We start from the raw sequence: 22904 nt of genomic DNA, 5'->3' as shown, positions 1-22904 counted from the left end.
TTAATTTTGCGTTTCCGCAAGCAGAATTGCCTTTGTCCAATGCATAAAAAACGCAAGGCAATTCCGCATGTGGAAAACGCGTGATAAACGCGCGAAAAAAGCGCGATAAACGCGTGCGGAATTCCGCATGCGTTTTTCCGGGAGAGGACTTGCATTTATGCAGCAGAAATTTTCTGCTTCATAAATGCAACGTGGGCACATAGCCTAAGCGTCATCCCCTTGTGCCTGGACCTTACACAGCACAGCTTCCACCAACACAGAGGCTGCCTGACCGTCCGAGTCCTCCAGTACCATAGAGACACGCCTCCTATAGGGCAGAGCGTGCAACCACTCCGGGCGGAAGTACGTCACCGAGGCAGCGGCGTGAAAGGTAAGCGGAGCCGCAATTACTTCCTTTCTTTTCAGGGCGGCCATTGAGCTGGAGCGAGTGAGTAGCCGGCGCTGTGTGTAATCCCCCGCCATCCTCCGTGCCCCCGCAGTGTAGCGCTCTATAGACGGCGGGATGTGAGGGGCAGTGCCCGCTGTATGGTGCCGGCCCGGTATTGTGGACGAGGCCTCCGTGCCTTACCCGTTAGTCCAGTGTTACATGTCCGGCCGCTAGTGTGTATGTGAGGCCCGGCCTGATGTGTACAGGAGCAATGGCGGCCCCCAGCAATGTCTCCGCACGTGAGGACCCCCAGGTGCCTGCGCCAGGTCTAGTGTGGTCCCGCAGTGAGAGCTGGCAGTGCAGGGGGCTCTGGCTCCACCAGACTGTCCTGTGCACTTAGTGCGGTGGTCGCCTCCCTGGTGGTGTAGGCTCTGGCCGGAGGGGGCTGCCATCAGGGGTCTGCTGCCCTGGTTTAGTGAGAGTGGGAGTCTGAAGATTAACATTATGGTTTCTGATAAGCTTGTGATACTCTATTTTTCCTGTGGTGGCGCTACAGGAGAGCTGCATAATATGTGCAGGGCTCCCCACTGATTACATGTGATCAGCCTGTCCTCATGGGGATTCACTCTCCACAGACAACCTCTTGAAGTGACATGTACACCCATTGGACTCCTCTAAGGGGGCGCTGACTGGTTCTGTCTTTCGCCCTTTGGGTATTTTAGTGGCAGAGACGTTTCTGGGCACAAAACCCGGAGTAACGGAAGTTTTACAATATTCCCATGGCCTACAAACACTTCAGCAGTTTTGGTCTTGGTATTAAAATGAAGGGGCAGGAGTGATTAGCCGGGTGCTGCTTTCTTGACTGAAGACCCCCATACACTTTGGCTAAGTGCACAAACCTGCCAAATTTGTTAAGATCTAAGGATCAGGAGGCTGGAATTCAATGGCCGATCTTTTGTTCGTTGAGAACGTTTCGTTTCAAATACAGAACTCCCCTGTGCATGGGGCAGTCGTTGGATGAACTTCTACACCTTTGTTTTAGCAATAGTAAGGGACTCTGTACTCGAACCCCCATGGTTCAAAGCTGACATCTTATATAGTTACATGGGTTGAAATAACACGGGTCCTTAAAGTTCCCCCTTTCTCTACTACTTGTACATACTTTGTCACTAAATTATATCTGATAAGTTTTGAGGGTGCAGTTACACATTGAAGGGGGTGTCCTGTGATGACTTGATTAGTGGGGGGTCCTATTCTAGGATGTGCACCAATCTGCAGAACAGGGAGCTTTCATATTGTTGGAAAGGACCAATAGTGCTCATACTGGTCTGCTGCTCCATTCATTCCCTAGATGACTGCCTGGGGCTGCACTAGTTTTTATTTTGTCTTTGTTTTTTCTTTCATTGGCATCCCCACAGAAAATTAATGGAGCAGTGGTTGGGTGTCTGACCTGCTGATCCATTTTGCAACTGGGGTAAAAGTTGCCTGTTCTGCCGATCAATGTGCATACCTGCAGTCTGATTGCCACCGATCAGTAAATTATCCTGCAGCTTGGTCATGTTTTGGCCAACCCTTCTAACTATTCCATAACATCCTTCTAGTAGTACCTTTGGGGTCTCTGAGGCCCACCCACAATATTAGACATGTCTGTGAATGCTGTCTTGTGTTTTTTCCTTTAAAGGTAATTGCTATAGTTTAACTCAATCTGATTGAGAACATTTGACCATTGATTATACAATCTCATTCATTTAATCCTCTCTTCTGCAGACATGGGCAAGTTCATGAAACCAGGGAAAGTCGTCCTTGTTCTAGCAGGGCGCTACGCTGGCCGCAAAGCCGTCATAGTAAAGGTATGTCAGATCCTAATTTGTTAGCTTTGAAATATGTTAGGGTGGTAATGTGTAAATCACAGTACTCTGACATCAGTGTATTCTCTGTTCCCTTCTGTCAGAACGTTGATGATGGCACCTCAGACCGTCAGTACAGTCACGCCTTGGTTGCTGGTATTGATCGCTATCCCCGCAAGGTGATTGCCACCATGGGCAAAAAGAGAATTGCCAAGCGGTCTAAAATTAAAACATTTGTGAAGGTCTACAACTACAACCACCTTATGCCAACGAGGTGAGCGCTGGATATTGTGTATGCAGTTGTGCATCCATGTTTGGTCACCACTTTATATACCTGCTACATAGTTACGTCAGGGCCTTCCATGTCTGCAGCACTTCAGTCCTGTTTCTGTGTAAGGCCACATTATTGTATAATCACAGCCCTTAGTCTTGTATGTTGCCTAATGGTAAAATCAAAACAATGCAAACCTTTTAATGAAACTGAATTGCATAGATTTTTTTTTTTTCTGCCACAAATACATGCATTTAAAGAGGAGTTTTCACAGATTTGGAAATGTTGTTCTGGCCACAACATAGACTAGTTCCTGCAGAGCTGATACAAATGAAAGACTATTGCCTCAATTCATCACTGTTTTCAAGACAGAATTCTAGTTTAAGTTGCATGGTTTAGGAGTCACTCGGGATTGCGCCAAAAGGTTGGCACTTAAAGAGATTGTCCACTACTTAGGTCATCAATGAAAAATCAGTAGAATAGGTCATCAATGTCTGATCGGTCTGGGTCCGGCTCCCCCGCCAGAAATGCTCACTTGCTTAGCTGGCGTTGTTCTGGTAATGGCTGCAGCTGAGTACTACACATCCTCCTATTGATTTGAATAGATTGTGGATGTGTAGTACCAAGGCTCAGCTACTACCAGAAGACGTCCAGCTCTACAAGTGAGTATTTCCAGCCTGCGGCTACTGACACTGATACCGGTAACAGCTGGTTGATGGGGGTGTCGGAACCTGACTGATCAAACACTGATGATCTATCCTGAAGATGGGTCTTCAATGAAATAGTGGACAACGTCTAAGCTTTTTATGATTAGTTTTAGTTTTTCCCAGCCTTACCAAAATTGGTGGAGCTGGGACAGGCGTGCAGCAGGTGTGGGATGCCACAGCTCATCTAATTCATGACTGTGTGGTGTTCCTTATGTCAGATACCTGACTGGTCCCTGACTAGCATAAGTTTTCTGGCCTGGCGCATGTCACACAGAAGTTCCAGATTAATTTCGGAGCGTCTGACTCCCAGCACGCCCCATCTAAGACTAGCATGAACAATGCCGGTCTTGATCGGGTCCTTTTATTTTAAAACTCATCTATTGCAGATATCTTAGCTTGTACATTTTTTGGGCTTATAAATTATAACCTATGGTGTTTTCCAGACATTTTTCTGGGGCCGTGTACTTTATCCTATGCATGAGGTTGACTAATTATAAGCAGGCTGTATTATGCAAGCGAGTAAAGAATAGTGATGGGCAGTCCGGCTCTTTTTTTTTTGTGGGGTCTGCCTCCGCTCACCTAAAAGCTGGTACTTTTGGATCGTAAAGGGATCCCTATTAAATGTGTTCACCATAGGTGAACACATATTTACGGTGACATTAATGCGACCTAAACTCCGCCTACTTGCTGTTAACCAATTAACTTGAGTGGGCGGAGTTAGTTCCGCAGAACTCAGGAATTTTACGCCCAGTGAGAGCCATTCAGAGAATTTAGTGGCTCTCACTGGGGTGCTGGCTCCAATCGTTCACAGCAGGGAGCCGGCTTTGTACCAGGTTGTTCGCGAATGACCATCACTGAAAAAAAAAAAATGCCCTCACTTATCTGTGTAGAAGTACATCAGAGACTAGTTGTGTATTATTACAAACACTTCCAGATCTCCTCTCACGGCAGTCAGTGTAGGGTGCAGGCCTTACAGCACTGAGATGAGATCTGGAAGTGTTGGTAATTAAAGATCACTCTGCTCCGCTGTGTCTCTACACAGTAGCTGGAGAAATCAGTGAACAGAGGAGGGCATGTTCTTTACTTGCCTGCTTATGGCTGGTCAACCTCATGCAGGGGAAGAAGTGCACGCCCCCAGAAAAATCTCTAAAAACCCAGTAGGGCTTATAAATTATAACTAACTTTACAAGCTAATGTCTTTGCAACAGATGAGAAATTAGCAAAAAAATAAACTACATTTTTGCTCAGCTTTCCAGCCACTATTCCGTTATATGGCCACTTTATCGTTCTCAAACTGGTGAAAGGGCCTCTTTAACTGCATGGCAAAATGGAGAGCTACCACTTGTCTTAAGTATGCAGGATAAAAAGTGCATTGCAGTGCATCTGCAAGACGCATTGTGTAGCATGGGTGTGAGGCAGACATTACATGGCTTCTTTGCAGACAGTGGTCTCAGAGTAATTGAAGGACATGCTTCTCTATGCTAAGCATGCTTCTGCCAATATCCCATTCTCTGGGTATTTGCATCCACAGCTATCCTGAATTGATGGCCCACAAGTTCTAAGTGAGCTTTAACACTATCCGCTCACCTGTGGGTCCATGGCAGGAGAAGACATGAAGTAAATTTATTTTATTGTAGACTAGTTTTTTTTTAGTTTTGGTTGCTTCAAAACCCTAAAGCAAATATTTTATTAACCAAGGCTTACACACTACCATTATGAAATGGTGCAAGAACATCCACCTACCCGAAGGGGGGGGGGGGGGGGGGGTTGGTTTTTTTTTTTTTTTAACCCCATGTGTGTAAAGATTGAAATCTAGATGTTTGTTCATGGATTTTGTCTTTTGTTTCTGCAGATACTCTGTTGATATCCCTCTTGACAAGGCTGTAGTGAACAAAGACGTTTTCAGGGACCCAGCTCTGAAGCGTAAAGCCAGGAGGGAGGCCAAAGTAAAATTTGAGGAGAGGTTGGTATTTTATGCTGCAAGACTTTGATATAGCAAAACTTTCTGCTGCAAGGATTGAATGTTGGTCTATGTTCTGTCAGGTCTCAATTTCACTTCACTAGCTGAATAACCATCTGCCCTGCTATTCTGACACCTGCTGAGTGAATCCAATTGTCATGGATCCTGTATGGGTTAAAACCGTTATGCTAGTTCTTGTGCCTGACAGATGCTGCTGTTTTTACACTGATCCCCTTTGGTGCAGGACAGTCCTCCATTACAGCACAGAGCAACTGCAAATAATTTACATGAATATTTTCAGCGGACCCTGTGTTTTTTTTTCTGTGGTGGAGGGTATACACTATCTGGGGAATTCATGAAAGGAACTTTAAAAGTCCTGCACGTGGCTGCTTTACCTTTGTGCGCCAAATCTGTATGTAATACACAAATTTATCAAACTTTATATCTTTAGATAAAACACTTCTGTTTCCACTCCTTACTCTTATTTCCCTATTGGAGTTAGTTTGCTTTTCATAAACTTGGGATTCACCTCACTTGCTATATCTAACCAGGATCACATTTCACCTAGTTTTTAAAACTGCAGCATACAATGGCATAAACCTGCAAAAGTTTGTGATAAATGTGGTACCTTGTGCAACTATCTAGGTCAAATGTGGGAAATTCTTTTTTTTTTTTTTTTTTTGGGGACCATTGGAAATTCATACCATCCCTCAGGGGGGGGCTGTTCAAATCGTGCGCTAACTCCTCCCTCAAAGTACGTCCTGATGCTGGCACTGGTGTCAGGACATAATCTTTCATTGCACGTGCCTGAGCATTTGGTAGTGAACACTGTGCGCGTGCTCACTGTGCAAGAAGAAATTGATGGGCTGGCGGCTGTAAAAATACAGCTGCTGGCCCAAGTACTGCGGTCCCTGGGAAATCTGCCCAGGGGCCAGATAAAAGGTTGAGGGCTGTAAACGGCCCCTGGGTCTGAGGTTCCCCACCCATGATTTGGTGAACCATTCAGTGACTACCTGGGAGCTAAAGCATCAGGGCACCTTGTGCTCTGCTTATTCACAATCTTTTAAAATGCAGACCACTTTGGGCTCACAACCATATTTTATCAGGGTTAGGCGGGCAATGCCAGACTGACTTCGGGTCTCCTGATCTGGACTAACAGCCCCACAGGCATTGTGTCCTGGATGCGGACCATGAAATAGTTGTGTGAATGCCCGCCCTCTTGTCAGAATAACCAGCTTTCCTTCCTGATCATGTGCAGTTTGACAATATGAACTAACTTTTGAAATCCCAGATTTGTGTTGAGCCAACATTGAGGTGTGGGGATCCTGGATCATAGGTCTGTCCTAAAAACTGGCTGATTTTTGAAGTCTCTTCATATTAACTTTGCTATTCATGTGTTTTTAGTCTTTTGATTTGTTTGTTTTTTTACATGTGTTTTTAAGGTTCTGTCAATCCTTCAGCTGTTTACCCAGTATGAACCTGCTCCATGGCTTAGAAAAGTCAATGGGAAGGCTGTTTTTTGCCTCATGAAATACTAGCATTTTATTAATTGATTTCAATAAACTTAAGGATCGCCCATAACAAAAAGGTATAAAGTGTTTTAGGACAGAAAACGTGATCTAAAAAGCGGTTTTTAAATTCATGCCGAACCACAGGCAGCATGAATCGGAGCGTGTGATTGCAGCCAGGTATGTTGTATTTTGAAACTTTGCAGCGTTTCAGATAAAACAGTTTGAAAACTCAGCCAGGGACTAAAGTGCAATACCTGACTAACCTGGTGCAGCCATCGGCTGACTTCTCCCACCACTACAAGTGATTAACAGGTCTCGCTGAACACACATGGATAAGACTTGTCACCTAGAGCAATGTGGGGAGAAGCTGTTTGGGGCCACGCTGGACTAGTCAGCTATCTCCCTATAGTCCTCAGCCTGTCAGTCTAGGGGAGCAGGATGTGGGGAGAAGCCCAACAGTCTGGCCTGGGACTAGTCAGCTTAAATGCATAGTCCCAGGCCGGCCTTTGTTTTCTCTAAAAAGCTGCTGCATTTCAAAGTAAAATATACCCGATTGCAATTGTACAGTCAGCACTTCGTCATGCTGCCCATGTTTAAAAAAAAAAAAAAAAAAAAAACCATCCCACAAAAACATCCCAGTGGTCTCTAACCTGTGACTAATCAGCACACTGACAGATGCCGGCTGGAAGGAGTTGCAGAGATACTGAAGTTAAAGACCACTACATTATATGGGCAGTGGAGGAAAACTATAGTACAGTAATGCTGGGTTTATGTGGCACACTCTAAAGACTTGTGCACCTATTGGTTATTACAGGTTTCATGACTAATGCCAAAAGTCTTGTCTTTGAGAAAAAACATCATCTTGTTGAGTTTAACTTCTGATTAATTTTACCAAATTTCATAAATGTATTTTACTGTGTCTTGCAGGTACAAGACAGGCAAAAACAAGTGGTTCTTCCAGAAGCTCCGGTTCTAAATCACTTTTCATTTGGTCCAAAATTAAAGTTTATGAAAAAAAATATACTTAGAGGTGTCTTTTGTGTTGAATGTAAATTATTGTATGTGGAACAGCTTAATGAGTAGTGATATATAGTGGCGCTGGTGGGTTGGTCGGTCGGTCAGACTTGCTGCAAATGTGACAATCAACACAGGGTTGGTGAAATAAGTGATTCACGCTAGTCTGGTTGACCAAAGCTCAAGGTAGGATGAGTATAAATAGAATTAAATCAAGTAGAGGAGTTGGATGAATTAAAAACGGATATTTATTAAATAGTTTAAAAGGTAGGATGCACTTCAATTAAAACTTCCAGTTCTTTATTGGGAGGCGATGTCTCCTGAGTGTCCCTGGATAAAAACAGTGCTGGATGGTAGATGTGGTGTGGGTATAATAGGAAGATTAGTCATTGAGGTAGACTATTGTTTCAACGGGTCGCTGTGGATGGTGGTGCCATGGGTAACTGCAGAAAATCCTCTGAGATTCAGTTATAGACTGCCCCTGGTAGAGGAAGTGGAATAGGAGAGAATGACAAGTGAGGTACTAAAATAGGACAATATGAATACCTGTTAATGGGAGGAGAAAGAAAATGAGTAGCACTAGGGCGCTGATACCTGGCAGGGAGGATGGTATGGATACCTGTGAAAAAAGTAGGAATGCAATAAAAGGCAGAATAGTGTGTAAATAGGTCTTTTCTTAGAATGATTACCTGGTAGGTAGGAAGGTAATTGGCAGAAAGATACAAATGCCATATTTCAAGTTCTGGTGTTGGTAGAGTCAAGTGGTATAGGCTAAAAGGTAATATCAAGGGGTTAGGGTGATGCAGAATCAATCCTAGGTGTTGGTGAGGTTCAAGGAGTACCTGCAATGTGCTGGTGCCTGTGAAACAGTCCTGCTGCCTGTGTGGTAATCTGCGTGGCCTAGGTGTGGACAGTCCTGGTGTGGCACTAAACGTGGACAGTGCCTGGAAGGTCCTCCTGGGTCTGGACTACACAATACAATTCAAGGAAGGGCTAGGAGAGCTGCTAGACCTGTGTAAGCGCTGCCATTGCTAGTGGGGTCCAGGTTCTGCTGGGTGGAACAGTAGGCAGCAGTTAGGAGAGGCAGCTGTTAGATATACAGTATGTACTGCCTCAGGGCTCGAGAGCCTGAGCCTGTAGTGTGGCAGTGCTGTAAGCGTGAGGAGCGTGCTGAATCAGGGTTGAGGAAAGCCTTTAATGCTGGAAGCGTGAGGAGCAGGTCCTCAAGCAGTGACTGCGGTGGAGCAGCGAGGGGAAAGTTAACTTGCGTTCTTGATGTTGGAGCTGATGTCGATTTACAAGGCTGCCACCAGGAATTTCAGGGCCCCATACTGGCAAAATTTTCAGACCCCCTTGAGACTCCTCCCCACCTCCACCACGCAAACCTTCCACAGTCCCACTGCCCTCTCTTGAAAAACTCCACTTTTGCACCACATCCTCACCAATCATGCATTAACAGTTCCCATTGAACAACATATCACATATATGGCCATCATTTTTTTTTTTTTTTTTTTTTTTTTTTTTTTCAGCCTGCCACGACAAGGTATATATATATTTTTTTTTTTTGGGCAGGGCCCTACTCTAAACTATTAAAGAGTATTGATATTTTAAGAAATTTTTAGGTATAACTTTCTTTATGGGAATGTGTCGCATACATTTTTTAAAATAACCAATAATACCACATACATGGGACAAATACCATCACACCATGGCCAGATCACATATTACCACCACATAATGACCAAATACTACAATACTGATCATTAATAAAAAAAACAATACTAATATTACCATAAGTGCCATTATACACAGGAGTACATAGTACACTATATAGGTAATACAGTGATTACCAGTGACATTATAAGTGTACAGGTAACACACGGACTTACCAGTGACGTCTCTAGTTGAAAATATTCATCTTCGCTTTACTTCTTCCAGCCAGGACTTGTCTCTGGAGAAAATAACACTTATGTGGAGCAATTTTACCAATTTTTCCTTAACTTCTACACTACATGAAGGAACAAAGTGACATAGTATCGTCCTCCACAGTAACAGGGCAGGATCCCCCCACTGAAAACAGTATCCCCAAAAATAAACTCATCACAGCTGTAATAATATCCCTTAGCTAGCCCCTATAGTAATAATGTCCCTCACCCTGGCCCCTTCCTGTAATAACGTTTCCCATCCAGGTCACACATGTACTCCATTCTCGACCCCACATGTCTCATTCCTGGAACCCATGTGTCTTCATCCTGTTCCCATATGCTCTCCCATCTTCGCCCCGTATAAGTGGTTCTCACTAAATTAGAATATCATCAAAAAGTTAATTTATTTCAGTTCTTCAATACAAAAAGTGAAACTCGTATATAGAGTCATTACAGAGTGATCTATTTCAAGTGTTTATTTCTGTTAATATGGATAATTATGGCTTCCAGCCAATTAAACACAAGTCATTATCTCAGTAAATTAGAGTAATTAACAAAAAACACCTGCAAAGGCTTCCCGAGCGTTTAAAAAGGTCCCTAAGTCTGTTTCAGTAGGCTCCACAATAACGAGGAAGACTGCTGACTTGACAGATGTCCAGAAGGCAGTCATTGACACACTCCAAAAGGAGGGTAAGCGACAAAAAGATTAAGAAAAGGCGATTCAAAAATTGGGGGGAGATTCACAAGGAGTGGACTGCTGCTGGAGTCACTGCTTCAAGAGCCAACACATACAAGACCTATCCAGGACATGGACTACAAGTGTCGCATTCCTTATGTCAAGCCACACATGACCAATAGACAACGCCAGAAGCGTCTTACCTGGGCCAAGGAAAAAGACCTGGACTGTTGCTCAGTGGTCCAAGGTGTTGTTTTCAGATGAAAGTAAATTTTGCATTTCATTTGGAAATCAAGGTCCCAGAGTCTGGAGGAAGAGTGGAGAGGCCACAATCCAAGCTGCTTGAGGTCTAGTGTGAAGTTTCCACAATCAGTGATGGTTTGGGGAGCCATGTCATCTGCTGGTGTAGGGCCACTGTGTTTTATCAAGACCAAAGTCAGCGCAGCCGTCTACCAGGTAATTTTAGAGCACTTAATGCTTCCCTCTGTCGACAAGCTATTTGGACATGGAAATTTCATTCTCCAGCAGGACTTGGCACCTGTTCACACTGCCAAAAGTACCAATACCTGGTTTAAAAACAACAGTATCACTGTGCTTGATTGGCCAGCAAATTCAACTGACCTTAATCCCATAGAGAATCTATGGGGTATTGTCAAGAGGAAGATGAGAGACACCAGACCCAACAATGCAGACGAGCTGAAGGCTGCTATCAAAGCAACCTGGGCTTCCATAACACCTTAGCACTGCCACAGGCTGATCGCCTCCAAGCCACGCCGCATTGATGCAGTAATTGATGCAAAAGGAGCCCCGACCAAGTATTGACTGCATTTACTGAACATACATTTCAGTAGGTCAACATTTCTGATTTTAAAAATATTTTTCAAGCTGTTATAAAGTATTCTAATTTACTGAGATAATGACTTTTGTGTTTTCATTGGCTGTAAGCCATAATCATCAGTAACAGAAATAAACACTTGAAATAGATCACTCTGTTTGTAATGACTATATAATATGAGTTTCACTTTTTGTTTTGAAGAACTGAAATAAATTAACTTTTTGATGATGGTCTTATTTAGTGAAAAGCACTTGTATGACTCCATCCTGCCCCATACGTTCTGCCATCTTCGCCACATATGTCTCTAACTTGGCCCCATATGTCATCCCACACTGGCCCCATATGTTCTCCCATCATGGCCCCATCCCCATATTGCGGCTGTCCGTACAAAAAAAAAACGTTTTTCCTAACCTTGCTGTGATTCAGCGGCGTCCTCTCCCTCATCCATTTTGAGGTGCAGATGTGCCAGCGCACAGCAGTGGAGTGATACGCCGGCGATGTTCGCACCGATGTCAGCTGCCGGCCTCTGATTGGCTGGCGGCTGTTAACTATTGCCGTGCTTCCTGCACAGCAATAGATTTCAATTGAATGTGCGTCTGAGCCACTTTGTACGTTAATAACCAAGCCTCATTTTTTAAATCTGACCAGTGTCACTTTATGAGGTAATAACTCTGGAACACTTCAACGGGTTCCAGTGATTGAGTTTGTTTTCTCGTTGCATATTGTACTTCATGATAGTGGTAAAATTTGTTCTATATAATTTCCATTTATTTGTGAAAATATCGGAAATTTAGCAAAAATGTTTGCAATTTTCAAACTTTTAACCCCTTTACGACCTATGGCGTATAGGTACGTCATAGCTCGCCTCCCTCTCTTTGATGCAGGCTCCGGCGTTGAGCCCGCATCTTTTCAGACACATGACAGCTGATTTGATCAGCTGACATGTCCCATAACAGCCGCAGGTGGAATCGCGATCCACCCGCGGCTGTTAACATGTTAAATGCCGCTCTCAGTCTCTGACAGCGGCATTTAACTCGCACTTATCGGAAGTGCGTCACAAGCCCTGCCCATCGGTGCCCGTCACATGATTGTGGGGCGCCGACAGCCGATGGGCTGCAGAAGATCCCTGTGCCTGTCATTGTAGATCTATCATAGGAGAGGATCATTTCTGCTACACATAGCAGGGCTGAAGCCCTGCTATGTGTACCACAAGCGGTTGATCATAGTTTGAAGTTTCCTGAGGGAGAAGCAAGTAAAAAGTGTAAAAAAAAAAAAAAAGTTTTAAAAAATATAAAAGTTCAAATCACCCCACTTTTGCCCCATTCAAAATAAAACAATAATAAAAAAAATTACACATATTTGGTATCGCGATCAGAAACGCCCGATCTATCAAAATACAAACTAAATTAATCCGATCGGTAAACAGAGCAAAGATAAAAAGAATCGAATCTCCAGAATTACATTTTTTTGGTTGCCTTAACATTGCAATAAAATGCAAAATATCGTTTCTACCACAAAATGGTATTAATAAAAACATCAGCTCGGGGGAGCCGTTCCCGGAAGCTGATGGAGTAAGACGTGTGGCGCAGAGCTCTGCTCCCTAACGGCCTCGTTCCACGGTCTTTTTTATCAGAAGGAATCGGTCTAGCATGCTTAAAGATGGTCAGAAAGACATTGCAACGTCTTCTGACCAAAACGGTACCACCTTTGCTAGGAACTTCAGTCTCAGGACCATTAGATGCTTACCTGCGACCCCTGCGCACGTGATGATGGCGCTGCTTGCTTCACTGTGGGACCTGGAGGATGCGGTTGTAGATCCAGCGATGCCACGGGTGGACTGGGAGTCATCTTCCTGGACTCCATTAACGCTGGGTGATAAGTCGGGCACACAGGCCGTTGAAAAGCAAAGGGCTGGTGCATATAAAGGTCTGTGGCCTCATCCCTCGCCTAATGACTTTCCCACCACCTTGCTGTTGGAACAGGACAGAGACGCTGCATCTCTGCAGGCTCCCTCAGTATCACAAGAGCGGTAGGGGATTCCCCCTTTACCAAAAGATCAGAGGGTCAGGAAAACGGTACCTGGGTGCAAACAATCTCACTGCATTTTCGAAGAAACATCATAGTATAAACGCAACTCCTCATATGTCTCAATTTGCCCTTGGGGTCATCTGCATCAGACTCTGAATCTGAGACTTCAGATGGGGGTGAGGGAAAATGGCTCTTATATCTGAAACAACTTCCCACTAAGGCAGATTTTAAATCCCTCATAACTGAAGTAAAAGAAACATGTTGACATGCAGAAGTAGTGCTGTTGCTTTAAAAGCATTCAGCAACTATTAGAAGTAACACAAGCACATGAGACAGGAAGTGTTGTGGTCCAGAAGCATCCAGCAACTAGAGGGGTTAACACAGTCAGAGGAGAAGGGGAGTGTTCTAGCAGAGCCCCAGGAGGATTGTGGGGAAGTTGTTTACTGTCTGGTTGGAGCCAAAAAGAAAGGTGGTGTGTGTTCTGTATCTCACAGAAGGCCCCTACAAATGAAAATGATTCAAGTCAGGAGTGAAGCCAAGCACAGGTCGGGTAGAGTTCCTGAACTAACAGTGCAGAGTATTGTCAGGCAGAAAGATAAGGACTGGAAGAAATGGTGTCACAGGGATCATCTCCCCCCTCCTCTATCTCGCTATGCTGTGTTCATTAATGTGCCTTTGCATTAGAAGTGTGCTGTCCTGTACTACTGGGAAGACTGTGAACTGCTGTGCTGCTAAGGAAACTACTGTTTGTCATTGGAGCCTGTTGTTCATACGACTTAAGAAGCCGCACAGCCAGTGCAAGTTATTAAATGCTACTGTTCTACCGTTTATGAGGACTCTTGTCAAGTGTGTCTGGTCAGCAAGTGAAACAACCTACGTGTCTATGCCTAAGGGGCAATACCCCTGTGTGCCTGAGAGAAGCTGCAGCACATGGTCTATGGTCGCCCTGAGTATTGGTTCCCCCAGGATTCCAAAGAATTCATGAAATCTGTCTCGCCCCTATCTGAACCTAGCGGCGTGCGTGTAACACATGCTAGGAAACAACGTGTTATTGAGTTTGATGGAGCACAGCTTCAACTCCTACCTGATCTCTCCTGGGTTACTTTGCAGAAACGTCGCCTACTCCGTCCCCTTTTCTCAACTTTAAGAAACAATCAGATTTTATATAGATGGAGGTTCCCATTCAGCCTTACAGACAGAAAAAAATGGCCACTCATTTGCTCAACACTGAACATACCAACTCCAAAATTACCAAACTGGGAGCTGACAACCTCCTCCAGTTTGGCAAAAGGCCCATGCAAAAAGGCGTTCTACCTCCCCTTCTGGTTTATCCCAAAACCGGGGTCGTCAACATATTAAAAGATGAAGACACATAGATCTGATGTTCATGAACACTTTATCTAAAAAAGAGAGCTGCTGGATTGACACTTCTGACTGCTTCATTCACATTGAAACTTGACCGTTTTTTTAAAAAAATCATATGATCCATATGGCTGTTGGGGGCACATGAAGAAATTTTTCCCTTTTTTCTGTTTTGATACCCTTGTTTATTGACCTTGTGCCTAACTGACTGCTGCATAAACTTTTGGCTCGAATCACCACCCAACTGTGGTGCTTCCAATTTCCTGACATTAGTTCTCATGTCAGAGATGGACTCTTTTTCCTCTAACCATTTTTTGGCTCTGGTTATCTTCCCGGAGCTCAAATGCAAAGGACACAATTTTGATTGTGGACACGTGTCAGTTATAATGTGTGGGGTTTTTTTGTGTTTCCCTCACCTCTTCCCTCTCTCTTTTATCATGATCTTTCCCCCCTTTTCAGGTACACTCATCGAGGACATATCCTATTGTCGAGTGAGCCGCCTGGTGGGACACCCTATATGCCAGTATGCAGGACTGGCTGGGAGTGAGTTAGATAGTTTGTTTCTTATACATGCTCTACATACTCGGGATACACAGGTGATGGATCTGTCATGGTGCGTTTCATTTCATTAAACGTCAAGGGACCTAACACCAATGTAAAGAGACTGCTCCAGGAGTTGAAAAGTCTAAAAGCTGACATGGCATTACTTCGGAAGACGCACCATGACAGATTGGGATCTTTTTAAATTTGCATTGGGGAGGCTCCCTACAATATATACGGCCACTCAAAACAAAAAGAAAGCTGGGGTGACTATCTTGCCCCTAACTCTGGTCAACTCACCTTCCCGAAGCGTGTACTAGTGAAACTAAATCATATCCCTCCATCAGCACTATACATTGGAGATGATTTTAATTTACCCTTCTCAGAGGTGAAGGATAGACTCTCTGTAAACAGACTACCACCCTCTATTGCATTACTTAAGCAGACAAAATCCTTCCAGAAGGTGATTCGTGAGCATGGTCTTTATGTCTTTATAACCTTTGGCGCATCTCATATCTAACTTCCAAACAATATACGTTCTACTCACACCTTCATGCCACACACACGAGGACAGATTTCTTCTTTAGCAATCTCCCTGCTCTGAGATGGTCTCTATCTGCGGATATTGGCCGAATATCTTGGTCAGATCATGCTCCAATTATATTAGATGTACTTCCGATCTCCTTTCCGAGGAGGGAATGCCACTGGAGATAAATGATTATTAACTTTAAGATCCAATCCACAGAAATAAGCTTCAACAACAACTAGATGACTACTTTACTCTAAATAAAGGCTCGGTCCCCTCGGCCCATAAATCAGTGATGAGAGGGAACTGTATATCACTGGCCTCACATTTAAAAAAAGAACAGGAACCACCAACACAAAGTACGCAGGACACCTCAAAACCCTAGAACATAAACTGTCTTTACATCCAACCAGAAGTATACTTAAACGTATTGTTGATATTAGAGGACAAATAAAAAACCTTTCTATTATGAAGGTGGAAAAGATGTTAGTTTATACCAAACAAAGATACTATGAAAGAGGAAACAGTGCCCATTCCCTTTTGGCAGCACAATTGAAGGAGAGATTGATTCAGGCCTCCCCCTTCGCTGTCAAAAATACACAAGGTCACCTTATTTTTGATCCCCAAAAACAAGCACACATTTTCCGAGAGTATTATGGCCATCTATATTCTCTGCCCTCAAGCCTGCCTGCAGATCCGAATAAGAGATCTGACAGACTCAAGACCTACCTGGACTCCTGCCAATTACCAACCTTAAATAGAGAAACCCTCTGGATACTTAACCCCTTTACAACCCATGGTGGTTTGCATGTTCATGACCAGGCCAATTTTTACAGTTCTGACCACTGTCACTTTATGAGGTAATTACTCTGGAACGCTTCAACGGATCCCCCTGATTCTGAGATCGTTTTTTCGTGACATATTGTACTTCATGATTGTGGTAAAATTTCTTCGATATCACTTGCGTTTATTTGTAAAAAAAAACCTGAAATTTGGCTAAAATTTTGCAAATTTCAAAATTTTAATTTTTATGCCCTTAAATAAGAGAGATATGTCACACAAAGTAGTTAATAAATAACATTTCTCACATGTCTGCTTTACATCAGCACAATTTTGGTACCAAAATTTTTTTTTATTAGGGAGCTATAAGGATCAAAAGTTGATCAGCGATTTTTCATTTTTCCAACAAAATTTACAAAACCATTTTTTTAGGGACCACATCACATTTGAAGTGACTTTGAGGAGCCTTTATGACAGAAAATATCCAAAAGTGACACCATTCTAAAAACTGCACCCCTCAAGGTGCTCAAAACCACATTCAAGAACGTTATTAACCCTTCAGGTGCTTCAAAGGAATTTTTGGAATGTGGAAGAAAAAAATTAACATTTAACTTTTTTCACAAAAATGTTACTTTAGACCCAATTTTTTAATTTTTGCAGAGGTAACAGGAAAAAATGGACCCCAAAATTTGTTGTGCAATTTCACCTGAGCATGCAGATACCCCATATGTGAGGAAAAAACACTGTTTGGGCGCACCGCAGGGTTCGGAAGGGAAGGAGCGCCATTTGACTTTTCGAATGTAAAATTTGCTTGAATAATTAGTGGACGCCATGTTGCGTTTGGAGAGCTCCTGATGTGTCTAAACAGTGGAAACCCCCCCACAAGTGACACCATCTTGGAAACTAGACCTCTCAGGGAACTTATCTAGATGTGTGGTGAGCACCTTAAACCCCCAGGTGCTTTACAGAAGTTTATAACATGGAGCCGTGAAAATAAAAAAATCTAACTTTTTCCACAAAAACTAGGTTTTAGCCCCAATTTTTTTTATTTTCACAAGGGTAAGAGGAGAAAATGGACCCCAAAAACTTTTCTGCAATTTCTCCTGAGTACGCCAATACCCCATATGTGGGGAAAATACAGTGTTTGGGCGCACGGCAGAATTCAGAAGGGAAGGAGCACTGTGAGACTTTTTGAACGCAAAATTGGCTGGAATCGAGAGCGGACGCCATTTCACGTTTGGAGAGCCCCTGCCTAAATAGTGGAAACCCCCCACAAGTGACCTCATTTTGGAAACTACACCCCTCAAGGATTTTATCAAGGGGTATAGTGAACATTTTGAACCCAGAGGTACGACACATAATTTGATAACATTAAGTCATCATATTGAATAAGTTGTCATTAGCCTTTAGCGCAAGTGCTCACTACTTGAGTTTGCATCGGGTACTCGGGTATGCACCATATATCGCGGGTGCTCGAGTGACACGTTTCCCCGCATGTTTCACGGTTATTAGACACCCAAAAAAAAACATGCTGGGATCGCTCGTGCATGGCAGGCAATCCCCGTGAAGTTTTTTTGGCCGCGAAGCATATGGGGCAGAGACTCGAGCATGTCATTCGAGCACCTGCGATACTCAGTGCATACCCGAGCACCCAATGCAAACTCAAGTAGCGAGCACTTGCACTCAACACTAGTCGCCATATCGTCATCTTTTTTTTTTTTTTTTTACTTTTGAAAAAAATCCTAACCCTAACCCTAACCCTAGCACAACCCTAACCCAACCCTAACGCTAGCCCAACCCTAACCCTAGCACAACCCTAACCCTAACCCTAGCCCAATCCTAACCCTAGCCCAACCCTAACCTTAGCACAACCCTAACCCGAGAGTTTATTTTTTACGCCGTTCCTCATGCTTTATAAGTGATTAGACGACTTTATTCTTCGGGTCGGTGCGATTACAGTGATACCAGAATCATATCAGGTTTTTATGATTGACAGCTGTCACACACTAAAAGACTCATTTTTTTTTAAATCTAGTTTTTGGATTGTCATATTTTGAGAGCTATAATTTTTCCATATTTTGGCCGACAGAGTCATGTGATGGCTTGTTTTTTGCGGGATGAGTTGACGTTTTTATTGGTGCCATTTTCAGGCACGTGACATTTTTTGATCGTTTTCTATTCCGATTTTTGGGAGGCAGAATAAACAAAAATCAATTCTGGAGTTGTTGTTTTTTAAAGAAATTTTATGCTGTTCCACATGTGGTAAAATTGATAAGGCAGCTTTATTCTTCAGGTCAGTACGTTTACAGAAGTACCGCATTTATATCGTTTTTCTATGTTTTGGCGCTTTTACACAATAAAAGCTATTTTATAGAAAAAAATATTTTTTTGCATCGCTTTATTCTGAGAGCTATAACTTTTTTAATTTTTGGCTGATGGAGCTGTATAGCAGCATGTTTTTTTGCGGGACAAGATGACGTTTTCAGCGGTACCATTTTTATTTATATTCGTCTTTTTGATCGCGTATTATTCCATTTTTTGTTTGGCGGTATGATGATAAAGCATTGTTTTTTTGCTTCGTATTTTTTTTTTTTTTTACCGTGTTCACTAAAAGGGCTAACTATTGTTTTTTTTTCATAATAATATTTATTGATGGGTACATTATAATTTTATTTTTGGTGGATTTTTTTTTTATTTTTTATATTTTTACAAAAATTTTTTTTTCCACTTTCTGACACTTTTTTTTCTTTTACACCTTGTCTCACTATGGGACTTTCACTTTTTTTATTCTGATCGCCTGTATAACACAGGGATGGAGCACCCACATAGAGTTTGCGCAAAAACACATGAAGGACTCCCAGACTATGAGAAATAAGATTCTCTGGTCTGATGAGATGAAGATAAAACTTTTTGGTGATAATTCTAAGCGGGATGTGTGGAGAAAACCAGGAACTGCTCATCACCTGCCCAATACAATCCCAACAGTTAAACATGGTGGTGGCAGCATCATGCTATGCGGGTGTTTTTCAGCTGCAGGGACAGGACGAATGGTTGCAATTGAAGGAAACATGAATGCGGCCAAGTACAGAGATATCCTGGATGAAAACCTCTCCCAGAGTGCTCTGGACCTCAGACTTGCCCGAAGGTTCACCTTCCAACAAGACAATGACCCTGAGCACACAGCTAAAATAACAAAGGAGTGGCTTCAGAACAACTCTGTGACCATTCTACCATTCTTGACTGGCCCAGCCAGAGCCCTGACCTAAACCCAATTGAACATCTCTGGAGAGACCTGAAAATGGCTGTCCACCAACGTTCACCATTCAACCTGACGGAACTGGAGAGTATCTGCAAGGAAGAATGGCAGAGGATCCCCAAATCCAGGTGGGAAAAACTTGTTGCATCATTCCAAAAAAGACTCATGGCTGTACTAGCTCAAAAGGGTTCTTCTACTCAATACTGAGCAAAGGGTCTGAATACTTATGACCATGTGATATTTCAGTTTTTCATTTTAATAAATTAGCAAAAATTTCTACATTTCTGTTTTTTTTCAGTCAAGATGGGGTGCAGAGTGTACTTTAATGAGAAAAAAAATGAACTTTTTAGAATTTACCAAATGGCTGCAGTGAAACAAAGAGTGAAAAAATGTAAAGGGGTCTGAATACTTTCAGTACTCACTGTATATCTTTAGTGAACGCAGATTTAAAAATCTTTACAAAAATCCTAGCAAACAGATTGAGTTTGTTCCTCCCAGATTTGATCCATAATGACCAGGTCGGTTTTGTGTTACATAGGCATGCAGGAGATAATACCAAGCATACTATAGACTTGGTTGATTCTCTTGGAAGAAGAAGTGGTGGGTCTGGTCTTTAGCTTAGTCTCGATGCCGAGAAAACATTTGATCGGCTGAACTGGTCGTTCTTATTTGCATCACTAGAAAAATATGGCTTCTCAGTCCCATTCCTTCAAGCCATGCATGCTCTTTATTTGTCGCCTAGTGCAGTTGTCAAATATCCCCATGCTTCCTCCTCACGTTTTTATATTTTCAGTGGGTCCGGGCAGGGTTATCCCTTGTCCCCCCCCCCCCCTCTGTTTGTGCTCTGCATAGAACCATTGGCATCTAATATAACAAATAACCCTGACATTCAGGGTTTTTCAATAAAACAAAGAGAGTTCAAGCTGCCTCTTTTTGCAGAAGATATCTTGCTCTCTCTATGCAATCCACAAATTTCATTACCTAATTACCTAATTTACATGCTACTCTGCTGGATTATGGTGCACTTTCAGGATATAAGATAAATACTACAAAAACTGAATCTCTCCCTATTAATTTACCCTCCTCGGCAGTAAATATTCTATGCGAAACGTTCAAATTTGCATGGAAGGACACAAAGCTTAATATCTTGGTAGCTTTATAACTGGTTCGTATGACTCCTTATATAAACATAACTTTCCAGACTTTTTTCAAGAAATCAGGCTGTCATTCTCTAAATGGTCAAAGCTCCCCCTCTCAATTTTGGGGAGAGCAGCTGTTGTAAAAATGACCATTTTGCCCAAATTTCTTTATATGTTAGGAAACCCTAACTATACCAATTGCGCATCTAGTTTTAAAGAAATTTCAAGCTGATCTTCTCAATTTCTTCTGGGGGAGCAGACGCCGTCGCATTGCAAAAACAGTCCTCTTCTCCCCAAGATCACAGGGTTGTCTTACTTTTCCAGACATATGCTTTACTATCTGGTGGTTCATCTTCGCGGAATCCCAGCTTAAGCCTCATTGTGAGTCTATACTAAGTGGTCTGAAGTTGAAAAACTTTGGATAGCCCCTATACATCCCAATTCATTATTATGGTCAACTGCACAAATTATAAACCCTACAACACCCTTGCTAGCACCTATGTTATTCATGCAAAACATCTGGAAAATAAGTAGTAAGGTTTTTAGCGATATCACCCAAATCTCCTATGAACCCCCTTCCTCTTTACGCCTCTGATACAAGATAGTTTCACAACAAATATGACAAAGCCATGATTCCAAGCTCATTTATTCTACTATGCAGATACAGTGGACCCTTTTACTAGAGATAGTCTTCCTTTCTAAACTATTAGAGAACGGTTCCAAATTCCAAAAATAGCTTTTTTCTCCTATTTGCAAATCCGCCATTTAGCACTGACTTTGCATAAAGGCACAAATTTATCTGCACCTACGCCATTTGAGCATCTCTGTAGGCAAAATCCCTCCATAAAGGGCCTTATTACAAACATATATAATATTCTGTCTTCTCGCTCCTCAGGTACACCTGTTAGACATACAGTACTTACATGGATAGTTGGGAGAGATATTTGAGCAGGGAATTGCCTATCACTCTCTGGCAGATTATCTGGTCTAGGGCGGCTAAATTTTCTCTATGTGTAACACAACAGGAAAACCAATATAAAATACTAATGCATTGGTACCATACACCAGAGCTTCTGCATAGGTTTTTCCCTTCTGTATCTGATCGTTGTTGGAGGTGTGGAGGGCTCATTAACACATATATTTTGGGATTGCCCGCTAATCTCCTCTTATTGGTTGAAGGTGAGGAATTTGATCACCCTGATCTTGGGCACCAGGGTCCCTTTGGATCCTTTGGTCTATTTACTCAATGTCCCGCCACATTCCATGGGGAAACGTCCTGCCAGACTGCTCCTCTATATATTAACAGCAACTACGGTAAATGCCTTATAATTTCTTATTGAAAGAAAAGTTCTGCACCTACAGTACCATTAAAAAACGTATGAGGAAATTAGACGGATGGAGAACCTTACTGCAAGTCTTAATAATCAGATTGAAGGGTTTAACCGTATATGGGCACCATAGGATGATTATGTTACTAATCTGACATATATGAGGTGTACTATATTCCTCTCTTCTCCTCTCTTATCCTTCCCTTCTCTTTTTACCCCCCCCCCCTCCTTTTTATAATTGAATTGATTTATTTACTGACTACTGATCAGCGATGAGCGAACGTGCTCGCCACTGCTCGGTACTTGCCCAAGCATCACGGTGCTCGACAAGCTCGGCGCTCGTCGAGTATTTCCAGGTTGTTCGGGCGGGAACTCAGGTCCCCTCCCTGCATGTTTGGCTCTCGTTAGAGGGATTGCCAGACACGCACTGTAATGCCATAGCCATGTTGGTTGTAGGCATTACAGTGTCATCAGGTCTATATACTGTAAAACCTGGTGCCGCTATGCTCGTCACAGTCTACCCCGGAATCAGGCAGAATAGGGAGAGGTGCTGCTGCATCAGGGAGAGATTTGCTTGTTTATAGTTAGTAAAAGTATTCCGCAAAATATATATATATATATATATATATATATATATATACATACATATATATATATATACATACATATATATCCATCTGAACTAACAGTCCTTCTGAGGACTAATCCAGCTGCATATAATCAGTGGTGATAGCAGGACTTAGGCAGGCAGGGTTTGTGGCTGACTGCAGTGCATATAGTGCAAGAGGGTCCATTGAACGTCCTGTTACTATAGGTATTCCACAACATACAG

General features: G+C 42.8%; 1 protein-coding gene across 1 annotated transcript; it reads left to right on the top strand.

Annotated features, from left to right (window-relative positions):
• Positions 1-360: 360 nt before the first annotated feature.
• Positions 361-7713, top strand: RPL27 (ribosomal protein L27). Its single transcript, XM_073683632.1, has 5 exons — positions 361-427; positions 2135-2217; positions 2319-2488; positions 5045-5155; positions 7591-7713. The coding sequence occupies exons 2-5, from the start codon at positions 2137-2139 to the stop codon at positions 7637-7639; spliced, it is 411 nt and encodes a 136-aa protein (XP_073539733.1). The 5' UTR covers positions 361-427; positions 2135-2136; the 3' UTR covers positions 7640-7713.
• Positions 7714-22904: the final 15191 nt, after the last annotated feature.

Source organism: Phyllobates terribilis, unplaced genomic scaffold, assembly GCF_046119375.1.
Source record: "Phyllobates terribilis strain yellow unplaced genomic scaffold, ASM4611937v1 Scaffold_5__5_contigs__length_657084704, whole genome shotgun sequence".
In the NCBI taxonomy this organism is placed as follows: domain Eukaryota; kingdom Metazoa; phylum Chordata; class Amphibia; order Anura; family Dendrobatidae; genus Phyllobates; species Phyllobates terribilis.
Note: the sequence above shows the minus strand (reverse complement) of the source record. Positions and strands in the feature narration are given on the sequence as shown.

Coding starts and splice junctions, on each gene's coding strand:
- RPL27 (XM_073683632.1), top strand. CDS start 2,137: ATGGGCAAGTTCATGAAACCAGGGAAAGTCGTCCTTGTTCTAGCAGGG. Junction 2,489..5,044: donor AACCACCTTATGCCAACGAG/GTGAGCGCTGGA, acceptor TTGTTTCTGCAG/ATACTCTGTTGATATCCCTC. Junction 5,156..7,590: donor AAAGTAAAATTTGAGGAGAG/GTTGGTATTTTA, acceptor TGTGTCTTGCAG/GTACAAGACAGGCAAAAACA.